General features: G+C 44.7%; 1 protein-coding gene across 3 annotated transcripts in view; it reads left to right on the forward strand.

Moving 5' to 3' along the window:
• Window positions 1-12,349, forward strand: part of baiap2l1a (BAR/IMD domain containing adaptor protein 2 like 1a) — a 43,808-nt gene that overhangs the window by 9,973 nt on the left and 21,486 nt on the right. For all 3 annotated transcript variants that reach the window (XM_088612145.1, XM_088612144.1, XM_088612143.1), the window contains exon 4: window positions 9,910-9,971. In XM_088612145.1, coding sequence (XP_088468271.1) covers window positions 9,910-9,971 — 62 coding nt within the window. The remainder of the gene's footprint in view (window positions 1-9,909; window positions 9,972-12,349) is intronic.

A 12,349-nucleotide genomic window follows, 5' to 3' on the forward strand; every position in this document is an offset into this window, starting at 1 on the left:
GCTCGTGTGATACACCTTGGTGGTCTAGTTTACTGCCTTCCTGGGGTATCTGAAGGCAGGCTGACTTATCAAGCGATGCTCTGTCCAGAGTACAGGACCCTCCCTTGTTGTCTGCAGCCTCAGAGCAAACCTCAGAGCACTAGACAGCTGATGCATTTGGGTGTCACGTTAAATCTATTGTAGACAAATTATTTATCTTAAAAAAAGAAATAAATATACAATATCGATATGCATAACATCATTTTTAATTACGTGGTACTAATTCAGCATACCATATACTTTATCAAAATGCTTAAAACCTTTTCTAAATACCTGTAGAAAACTCACTCAACTTAATAATGCACAGATTTGTATTAATGTTTTTGCACATATCAGTTTAAATCTAATGTTTCTGACATTCATGGCGTTTCTCTGCTGTTGGGTTGCTTTATGGCTGGAGGACAATGCAACACAAGCCCCTGACTTAGTGCCAGCTCACAGTAATCCTGTATCACAGGACCCTGCAGCCGTCAGCACATAGATAATTACTTGGTGTATAACTGCTGAACTGCTATTTTCCCGTTTTGTTTTCTTCCTGATTAATCAAAAGGGATTAAAACACCATCTTCCACGGTTATAATGCAAACAAGCACTCATGGAACATGCTTGCCAGTTGCTTGGATTATTAATCTTTCTTAATTAAGCTTGCTGGCTAAATCCTGTGAGTTTAAAGGCTGCTGTTTATACATGGCAGGCGTTTTACATGATACTGGCATTTAAATCATCTCGGCACAAAACAGTCTGCGTACACACTGCCAAACTTGTCTTTCAAGTTACATGGTTACATGTATGAACATTGTTCTGAAACAACATTGAGAACGCAAGGTAGAGCAAAGAAGGGGAGAAAAAAACGTTTTTAAAAAGTTTTTAATGGAACATGCATTTCACTCCTTCCAGATCTGGAGCATTCACCTGCATTCAGAGATGTATCTATTTGTTCAGTTTATGAGCAATGCAGAGCTGCCAGAGACCAGCAGAAATATGACACAAGGGCAGTCCTATCAACAGGTGATAAAGTGGAATTGAGTCAAGGGGCCAAACTCTGGATAGACATGTGTTTCTTTTCCTGCAGGAAGGTCTGGTTTGGTTGTGCTGATTGTGTTACGTTCTTCCCCTCTGTCTTTGGGAGACCAAGGAAACCATTTATGTCTTGTGTGGTGGCACTAGTGATGTTTGTGTCTTCGTGGGCCTTGCAAAAAAACAGCCTGCTCCGGGGATATGAAATTGAAGTCAGTATTACTAAATTCAATTTAGTCCCTTTAGAATCTTTGTTTTAATCCTGAACGCACCTTGATCAAGGATACAGCATCGGCAACCCACCTGGGATTTGAACCCGTGACCCTCTGGTCCATAGCCAGAACCCTAACCAACCCTCCACTCTGCTACCCCTATTGTGTTAATGTGCAAACCAGATCCATTACTCTCATTCACACAGAAAGTTCCTTTCAGAAGACAGGCCTGTATAAGTGTGTAAGCTATGTCAGATGATACTATAATTGTAACAAAGTACTCACATGATGTAAGCTTCTCCCTTACACTTCCAAATGAGTGCTATAGTTATTGAAGAATGACAGCAGTTAGCACTGCCATCCTTCTAAAGAAGGCATGGATGTCTTGAGCAGATGTGTTCACTGATTGATTTGTAACTTGAGCTGTTTGCTGTTTTCAAAGGGCACAGATTTTCTCACAGTTGTCGAATGCCCCACTGTGATCTGCTGCATTGAAATGAAGCACGGTCCGTGTGGCCTCTGTGTGATGCATCTCAGTTAGGTTTTACATTTGCGCAGCAGCTTTTGAGAGATTAACTTTATCCCTAGCCAGGAAAACAACAAGATGCACTTAGAGTAAAGAAGCACTAAAAAGTACTTCAAGACAAACACTTGAAATAAGTTTCTGTTTAATCTAGCAAAGCTTAGATGAAACACTCAGTTCAGTCTTTGAATGTCCTGGAATTTGCTCAAAAGATTTCAGAACTCTCCAGAAGCTAGATTGCATGAAAGACGTACATACATGTTAAAACTGGTGATGGCTAACAAGCCAGCAAAACAGAGAGAAAGCATTTAACATCACATATTGGGTTGGTAATGGTAGATCGGTATCAATTTCTGGGACAGCTAGATAAACAGGGTCATTAAAGAATTTGAACAAAAAAATTTAGAGAGCTCTCAGACTGAATGTCTCCTTCCCGTTATTGAGTGTCACACAAAGCTACATTGTGATTTACCAATGGACAAATCTGTCACCACGAACATGCAAGAGAATGAAAAACATTCATTTTCTGCCACCTTTGGAGAAATCTGCACAGCATACAGAATTGTATCATCTGCGCTGGTATCCTGCCGTTATTAGATTGGTAGTTTCATCCTTGGTCTTGTCACGGTTCTGATGGTACAGTAATCCAGGTCTGTCTGTCACACACATTCAGAAACATGAGAGTTGAAACATTTTGCACAGCGTGCCTAGTCATTTTGTCTTTGATCTCATGTTCTCCTTAGGGAAGTAGAGTCAGTCATCTCTAATCTAATCTTTTGTTAAAGCTATCTGAATAACTGAAAATAAATATACTGTATATCAAATAAACTGTACACCTTTTATATTTTATCCTGAAAAATATACAATACTGGGGAAAAAAGCTGTTTGATAATGGGAAAATATTTTTATACTTTTAAGTTCTTTTCCTTAAAATGTCCCCTTAACTGTGAATAATTCTTGTGACATAGTTCAGCTACAGTGTATGGACAGGCCCGAAATACATAAGAAGGCAGTTGTCTGTGAGTAAGGGTACAAGTAATAGGTTTTGTCCATGCTGAAAAGAGAAGAAAGATAACACAGTTCTTCAGAGGCTCCACGGCCAAAACATTTTGTTTTCTTTCCTCTCTTTTCATCATGGACAAAACCTATTACTTGTTCCTACGCATGCTGACGCAGCTGCCCACCTGTCTATGAGTAAGGTGAAAATACGCCTTTGTTTCTTCAGAATCTGAACTAAATTATTTTTAAAATTCTTTCTCACGTTTGGAAGGAAGAAATCCAGAAATCCAGATCCCTAATTATCTACCCAACAGCTTCCGTTTCTCGGGGGTGTGGAGGCAGATGTTGGAGGTGTGCTGAGTTTCAGACCTCTCAGATAGTGCCGGGGCGGGGGATTGGGTCTGCGCACGGCAAGCGTCCCCCTGCAGTGTCTGTGCATTCTGCCGTGTGTAGGAGAGCTTGTCTGAGCGACTCGTCATCAGTTGTATAAGAGATCAAAAGGTTCTGGCTCATCCTCCCCAGCTCACACAGCTTCTCTCCCCCTCACAGCTACCCTGAGAGAAGGCTGTGAGTCAGTCAGACATGACGCAGGCCCGCGCTCTCTCCCAGAGCCTTCCACAGTGTCCCCACACCCCTGCGCTGGGGAAAAGGGTGAAGGCTGGCGCTCCTGTGTTGACCCACACCCGGCCCTCTGCCCCTTCCTGGTGCATCGCGCCCGTGCCCACCCTGCCGGGCACTGGGAACAGGGAGCACGTCCTAGCTGTCACCCTCTCGCTCGCTGACCCCACTCTCGCTCCCAGCTCTCCCCTGCAGTTCGGAGTCTGTGAGACGGAAAGGAAGCTCTCTCCCGTTCGCTGTCACTGGGAGCACCAGACGAGCCCCGGGCAGAGTTTCACTGGCTCTTCCCACTCCCGCAGTAGCTCCTATTGCCGGGACGACAGACACATGATCGCCCGGGTGACAGTCCTCCTGCATTAAGTTTTAAAGACCCTTCCTCCTCACCAGAGCGGAGACCGAATGTTGCTGCTCCTTGTCCCTGCCCTCGGCACTTTCTGACTTTCAGACTGCCTGAAAGCAGTCGGGCGCGTCTGCGCGGCTGGATTTTGGTTTCACTTTTAATCTCCTGTTGTGTCAATCCTGAAACACACCTCCATCTTTGCCTTTGTCATAAAGGACAGTGAAAGGTTGCTCGTGCTTTTCCCTCTTGCCACAACCAAAGGGAATAATTGCCACGTTCACTGTTGAGGGCGGTAGAACAAGAGGTGTGTTTTCAGTTTCAGTGTGACGACAAGGGCACTACTCCAGTTATTCTGAAGTAAGGGTTGAAGTCTAACTGTGAGAGGCTGGCTCCCATCTGTGTTTAGTGATTAGGCGTTGGTTTAAGAGGCCTTTCTGTGCACTGAGTGTGGTGGAGCGGTGAGTCTCAGCTGTACGTACTGCACTAGAAAGCAGCGGTGGATTGCTCATAGCGACTCGCCAGCCCACGCCCTCCACGCCTTGTTTCTGGAATGAACAGTGTCAACATCCAGTTGCAGAATGACGTGCGTTTACAGGCCAGGCCCCGGAGGTGTGTGCTTCTTCTGGGAAGAGCCAGGGAATATTGCAAGAGCTCTCTCTCTCTCTTATTTGATGGTCTGATCTGTAGATAATTTATTCCTTTCGCTCATGAAGATACCGGTTGTTCCAAAAACCTGTCTTGTGGTAGTGTAAGATCCAACGGTTGCCCTGACTTCAGGTCTCTGCATTCAGGTATAATTTAAACTGCGCTGACCTGGGTCTCAAAATTTCCTGGAAGGCCTTGTCTCTTGTGGTTCTTGTTCCAACCTGAGTAGTCAATTAAACAATGAAGCTAATTACAGTATTTTCTAAATCTGAATGTATAGGGTTTCTCGTAAGGTCATTTGTGGGTGATTACACACAAGACTTTCACTTCATTAAAGGTACAGTTACCTGTAAACCACCTCTAAGCCTCACTAGACGTTTTGCAGTTATGCAGCTAATTAAATAATTATGTAATACCATGTAACTACAGTATGTAACTGTAAATGTGGACCACAGACCACAAACCACTAGTCCCTCCAGGAATTGAGTTTGAGACCCGAGTTTAATATAGACCAGTAAAGAAATGTCAAGATAGAAAATTAAATAAACAAGAGGAAGACCTTTGATTTTAAGGGGGGACAGAGAGGGTGCCCTTATCTTATTATACATAATCAGCTGCCTGGGGGGGGGTCGAAAGTCCCAGGTAGACCAGAGCTGTGAGCCCTGAACTTCCCAGCATCCCCAAATTATCTTCCTGCAAGGTGGGAGTGTTGCTTTAATGAGTCATCAAGCTGACTGCTTCCTGTCGACTGTGTGGGAGCTTTCAAGTGAAGAATATTAAGCCCAGAAAATGCAGTCAGAAAATGCAGGCTACAGATTTCTTTTTCACTCATGATTCCGTATAGCATCGCGGACTATAACAGCGTTTTCAGGTGCTAAAGAAAGTGCGTTAGTGATATGTCAGGTTACACCTGCGTCTCTGAAGTGTTTCAAGGACTTTTACTCTTTCCACACAGTATCTCTGGAGTGGCATGCATAGCCACAGTAACTGCTATTGAGCTCTAGATGTTAGGCAGTATTAATGTACACAAGCGTGTTAGATAAACTGTGCAGAACAGGATAAGATTACAGCTGACTCCTGTCAGACCCGCAGGGCTGAGGTCTGGGTGGGCAGCGCGGGTCTCTTGAGGGGCTTTCTTTCAGGGGGTGAATCGGCTTGTGGGAAGGAAGGTGGAGACAGGGGCTGGATGAGCCAGTCATTGCTAGAGACACTCAGTCTTTTTTTAGTTCGCAAACACTAAAAGATTCAACCTTTTTTTTCTAGTTAATTCTCAATTGAAAACAATTACTAAGTCAGTAATCAGCAAGTGCAGTAGTTCTATAAAGCATAAACACTAAAACAGTTATTTAGGAGGTGTGAAGGGATAAACATCCTCATTCTTATCTCTGAGTTTATATTATTAAAAAAAGGTTCATTAACAGAAACGCACGGCCTTTTAACTGATGGAAAGTGGCTGCAGGCAGCTGTTCCCAAGGCTGTGCTGGTGGAAGGGAAGTGGGTCACAGCTGTGCGAGTATCCCACCTGTGTGCACTGCGGGTCCGCCACCACGCCCGTCCTGGCACAGTGCCCTTGGCCACGCTGCTGCCCACTTCCTCCTCTCCTGTCCCACTGTCACCTTGCCTGGCACCTGAGGGAGCGGCTGACGGGCCGGATTTGATCAACACTGCGGTTGCCTGGAAACGCTTGGTCTGGGCCTTCACCCGGCTGCGATACATTCCGTAAACAAAGCAGATCGTGCCACAGGCGAAATGCAAATGTCCTGGTTTGGAAGGGTCAGAGTTAGTCTCATTGCAGGTCTGCTCACTGACACGGAGCTCAGTAAAGAGACTAGCGTGCCAGCCACACCTTTCTGGTTATTTTGGACATTGTCAGTATTGGACATTGTGAAGTGTAAACCATTCGGTGGTTTACACTTCACGAGATACGTGTTGGTCAGTTTCCACAGCTCAGCACCGCACTCTGTCCTGTTGCAAAGAAGATCCTGTTTCTGAAACGACCCCACTCCGTCCTGGTCTTGCAGCAAGGCTCAGGGGAGCCTGAAGACACACGTACAGTATTTCTCTGGCTGAGACGGGATCGCTGAATAACTGCAGAAGAGCAAGCTTATGAAGTGTAATACGGAGGCACAGGCAGGGATTGGTATTAAAAATGGATTAAAAAACCCTGCTTTTTAGTTAGCAGAACTGGAACATTATTGTGAAAGAGCAAAGCAAATACTATAAAAAGCATGATTTGAACAAGCAAAAGCAGCTTTCACTTCTTCTACTTTTATAACATCAATAAGGTCATGAATCTTTTTTTCAGCTGCAGCTCCCAGTGACTTTAGTGACTTTAGAAAATTATTATAAATATTGCACTATCTTAAATATTGTTCTGTTAATGTTTGAGAAGTATATTAAGTATATTTAAAGAAGGACACGCACACCTTTTTGATTTACAGTTAGATTGCAAGCAGACCGTGGACTTTGTGAAATATCTGCAATTGTTTCCACTGCCGTACTGTTCGCCCTGCACGGCATACAAAGGCAACATTTACAAATTATTCCAGTGACCTTCAGGTAGCGTGTTGTTGAAACTGTGGTTTACACATTTTAATAATACTATTGTATTTCTTGGTGCTTTTCAAGGAAGCAATACAGTATACAAAACAACGTGTGGCAATGCTAAATTATGCATTGAAAGCTTTAGTGAAGCGATAGGTCTCTATGTGAGTCTCTAATGGACTTGGGCAGAGAATTCCACAGGCATGGGACTGATGGTGTGTGGAGCCTGGGCTTCAGCACAGTAAAAAATCCTGAGTCAGCAGGTCTCAGATTAAGAGCTGGACTATACTTATGCAATAAATCCTTAAGATATCCTGGAGCAGGACCATGCTTTGTGTCATACTGTACGTGAGCAGGAGAACCTTTAAGTCCACTCTTAATTCAACTGGGAGCCAGTGCCATTTGCAGGGTACAGAAGGGTTCCTGTCAGTTTAGACCTCATTTCATTTCCCCCTTTCCATTTTCTCAGACTTTTCTTTTGTCCTTTTTTATCTCCAGCTCCTGATCTCTCCTTCTCTCCCCACACTCCTGAAGAAGCTCCATGGCCAGAACATGTGCTTTTGCTTTTCTTTTCGCTTGGCGGTGTAACCTCTGCACCTCGGTGCTCATTCCTTTGCAGGCTGCGCTCTGACGCAGCTCATACAGTAGCTCTCTGTGTAGGTTTCTATGTTAGCACACACAATTACTTCTAATTTTATTCTCAAATGCGGTAATACAATAGGTTTCTGTAACACTTGTAACAGCTTTTATGGCCTTGGCAAGTCGGCAAAAAACAAACACAAACATTGGATGTGTTCTGATCATCAGTGTTTCAAAAGGTGACACTCTGTCGGATACCACGCAATTTGTTTATTTCCATATTAAAGTTGGGTTTCTGAGCCAACAACCTCATCTTTGTTCATAGTGGAGGCTGAGGGTTTGGTTGAAGCATCAGGCTGATGGTATTGATGTTTTTTTTTAAATCATCTGAATAAAATGATCCCTTTAGTTAACAGAACAAGTGAGTATCTGGCAATAACTCTCCGTTCTGTTGATTTTTCTGGCAGCACTTCGACCTTCAGGCTGTTGGTAGGACACTCATTTCTTGCTCATGCTGAATAAGAGTTTTAAAAGCGTCTCCGACCGCTGTTGCTCACAGAGGGATAATTCCAGGAGTCGCAGGCTGGCGGGAAGCACCAACACACTGCCTGTGCCTTTGAATGGCTTTTCACAGCCGGGCAGGAGAGGGGAAACAAATGTTTTTAAATGTGGGTTTTTTTTACTTTTTTTTTAAATTGTTTCCTAGTTGGCCTGAATGACTTATAGAGAAGTGCTGGTGAGGACAGTGTGGGGAGAATTGCACAACGGTGCTTGACGTTTCCTGCCCACCCACCCTCCCCCCGTCCGGCTGTTTTTATTGGAGCTGTTGTTTTCCCAAAGGACACTCAAGCCATCGACACCTGGAAAAATCGGCATTGCTGTTTTTTTTTAGTACCTTTTGCCGAATTAACGGCAGAGGCACACACATCTTAGAGTTCGGATAACTCGTTGTATGATCCCAAAATATTCTTTCTCTTTCCAGTGGTCTTTTTTTCCAAACCGTAAAATCACTTTTTTTAAAAAAAAAAGCATCCTGTGACCCGAAGAATTCCTGGAGTTTCTTTATCGTGCGGGTGTTGTGAGTGGTTTTGTGCACGCCCGTGTAGATCCTGTGTGTGTTTTCACTGTGGTTAACTTTCCATCACCAGCCATCGGGTGTCGTGACCTTTGACCGTCCAAAAGTAACTTGCATTCTGTGATCACAACAATTCTAATACATCACTGCAGGTGTTTATTATAACGAGATCTTAGATTAACAAGATAATTCCCCTTGCATGCTATCCTCAAAGTGTGTAAATGTTGCATATTTTGCCGTATAGGTAATGCAGATTCCCTTAAATATATTGTAGGAAAACATACTGACAGTGAATGTATTCTGCCTAAATCACACTGAGTAATCCACCACTGTCATCTATAGAGTATAAAGTGCTTATTGTGCTTACAAATGATCCCATTACTCAGCTGTATCAACCCTGCAACAATACTTCCATTGCCTGCAAAGCCCTGTCCTGTGGTTATAAGAATGTCCTTCCTCCGAGACAAAAGCCTCAATAAACTGAGTGAAGGAACAAAAAAGAAAAATGCACCGTCAAAGTTAGATCATGGGAAGCTTTAAAAACCAAGCCTGCTTCTCCTGGTATTACTCATTAAGGCCTGCCCATGATGTCTGTAAGGAATGCCACAGCAGTAATCGCCACATTCTTCAGGTACAAAGGTCAGCAGGCGGATTAGTTGACCTCTGATAATCCTGTTACTGATTTTTCTTAAAATCACTCTGATCTGTTCAAGTAGCCGCCTGGCAATAGAAAAGAAAGAAAAGGCGGACATTACTAGTGCGTGTCCTAGCCAGTGCTGTACACACAGTATCTCCCCCAGAAGATAAGTTGACAGACCCTCGATTGGGTCAGCCTGCAGAAGGCTTGTTTTCATCTGATGTTCAGAAAAGGTGACTCGTTGCACGCTGAGAGTGTTACTATTGTAACTTGTGAGCTAGAGGTGTTATTGCAAGGCTCAAGGGTGATGTGTCATGCTGAGCAGATTTGTTGGCTGATTAACGCCTGAATTGTTGGAATAGTCCTGCAACTTCACGCAGTTTAGCTGCATGAGTTTATTTTTTTAAGGGGGAGGAGGGGGTAACAACAGTCTCAGCTTCCTGAAAAGCATTTTATCATCGCAATTCTAATTGTAGCAGAATATAAGAGAGTTAGATGATCTGTTTGCAGGATTGCGAGAGGTAATTTTCCTGCGAGTGCATGGAGTGGAGCTGCCGTTTCAGGGGTTGTAATCTGGGAATAAGGCACGGAGTTTTCAAGCAATCGGGGCTCTTCTAAATCTGCTGCAACCTTGTCAGTGTTCTCGGACTAATGGGCTACAACTGGTCTTTGTCTTTTCAGGCGTTGTTCTTATGGAAATCTCGGAAGTGCAAAAGAAGATCCATCTAGAACTCGAAGAAAATGTAAGTTCATTCTGTATTATTTCCCAGTGCCATGCAGTGTTGTGCAATCCCTGCTGCACCTCTCCAGGGCCTGTCTGTCTCCAGCCAGTGCTCTGCTGAGAGCTGGCACTCCTCGCAGGCTCGGTTTCCCCAGGAACCTGGGCGTATCTGTCGCCGTGCTTAAGACAGACTTGCGTTCTTCTGCACAGCCAGTACTGGTCTCCTACACTGCATGGCCTTTCACAAGTTCACAAGTTCGGATTTGTCTGTGGTTTTTCATGCTATCAATGTTATGTCGCACCTGCTTTGACACCTCGGAGCTGGCATCGGGAGGGGCAGCAGGGGCAGGTCTTAACATGCCCTGCTCAGAGAGGCACCAGCTCTGCAGGCAGCACAGCACACAGATGTGCCCCACACTTCCGCGTCTCTCTGTGTGTAAACGGCACATGCCGTGCTCTTCTTATTCTATGATGAATGCATTTTATTAAATGTGTGAGAAGATGCACGGCGTCTTTATTACAGCGCAGGCTAGTGTTCTATGAGATGACATATACTTCTCTCTTAACGGACCACGAGGCCTCTGACATTTGGTAATAAACGGGGGTGGTCTCGTTACCCAGGGACCACCACACTGACGTGCGACACTCGCTGCGTCCGAGATGTCTTGGAGGGGAATATTGTTGCTGGGTGGTTTTCCTAGCAACTGATCTGGGGCTTGTTTATAGATCAGTGATTGAGATGGGTAAGCAGGGTCCGTGTGATGGTGGGTGCTTGTCCCCAAAACCCGTCATGAAACAGTCTGCCAGGGATGTTTTTTTTACCTGTATTAAAGGACGATCACTTGATCCTTTTTTTTAATTCGCCAGCTTTAACCGTTGCTTAATAGTGTGTTATTTGAGCTGAAATCAAATGAAGAGAAGAGGTGGCGTAACAAGTCTGTGCAAGTATCCGTGGTTCACGAAAATGGCAGCAAACACAGGGGTCGGCTCTTGTAGCCTTGGCAAGTCACCGAACATTAAACACAAACGTCACCAGTGTTTCCAAGTGTTTCATCGCCATTCCTCCCCTGGAGAAGATCACACTCTTGATTTCTTCCTTTATCTGAGGCGTCATGTCAATGGTTCGCTAATAATGTGGGTGCTAATAAAATCATCGACAGTCGCTCCTAAAATATCGCACTGCTCTGCTTTGGCAGAAGTAAAAAAAAAAAAAGCAGTGATATTTTTGAGTCTCCTAAGCTTTACATTCTTCAAAGCACTGATGTGTCAAGCTGTGCTTTTTTAAACCATAAACACATTTAAATACATTTTTTGCTTGTACTTGATGAGTCAGGTTTTGGGACGGTGTAAGCTTGTATATAAAATCAGGTAATCAGGTAAAAAGCAACTGTGTTACTCTTGTAACTGTGTCTGCCCTTGTAACAGGTGATGGTAATGAAGCATTGCTTTTGATATACCATTACTAAGACGATGATAGCCTTGTCCTGCATAGTAAAATGTATTTTTCCATGTGTCCCTATCTGACAGGGCAATCAGTGATATTTAACTCCCTTCACAAATCTGTACAAACCACAAGCCGTTATTTCTGTAGAAAACACATCTTAAATCCTGTCTGGGCAGCTCTTAAACCTGATAGCATGCATGTAGCCTTTTAGTGTTTTTCTGGCTGGGTAAAGTCGTGCAATGATGCCATCCACTATGAACTTTAAACTTCAGCTCCAGGCTTTTGAGCTCCTCTTCAGGAGCTTGGATCTGCCTCTGAACACTGTGTCCTCTGCCCTTTATCTGGTCCGTACTGACGCAGACCGAGCAGTGGTCCTCTCGGAGAGGAGCCGTGATCAAATGCGTCCTGGCGTTTGTGCTTTAGTCATCACGGACTTCGGGAGGGCAGGAATCCAGATCATGAGCCGGGACGTGTCGTGGCAGGCGGCACAGTGGAGCAGCGGTCAGCTCTGTTGCCTCGCGTCACTGGGGCCCTGGGTTCGGTTCCAGACCCGGGGTGCTGTCTGTGTGGAGCTTGCATGTTCTTCCCGGGTTTGCTTGGGTTTCCTCTGGGTGCTCCCATTTCCTCACGTGGTCCAAAGACATACCGGCAGGTTATTTCGCTTCTTGGAATGAGTGTGTGTCCGTGTGTGTCCGTGTGTGTCCGTGTGCTCTCTGCAATGGACTGGCATCCTGCCCAGGGTGTACCCTGCCTTGTCCCCTCTACTTGCTGGGGTAGACTTCAGCTCCCCTGCGACCCTGAATTGGAAGAAGCAGTAAATGGGTGGATGGTGTACTGTGACAGTGATACCTCCTGGATCGCTGTTGTTTGTGAAATGAGCCCCCATCTCACAAAGTTACCAGCGTGCAGCCCCATCGTGGGAGTGTAGCATTCATAACCTGCCTGCCCAGCTCGTG

Source organism: Lepisosteus platostomus, chromosome 19 (assembly GCF_059453375.1).
Source record: "Lepisosteus platostomus isolate fLepPlt1 chromosome 19, fLepPlt1.hap1, whole genome shotgun sequence".
In the NCBI taxonomy this organism is placed as follows: domain Eukaryota; kingdom Metazoa; phylum Chordata; class Actinopteri; order Semionotiformes; family Lepisosteidae; genus Lepisosteus; species Lepisosteus platostomus.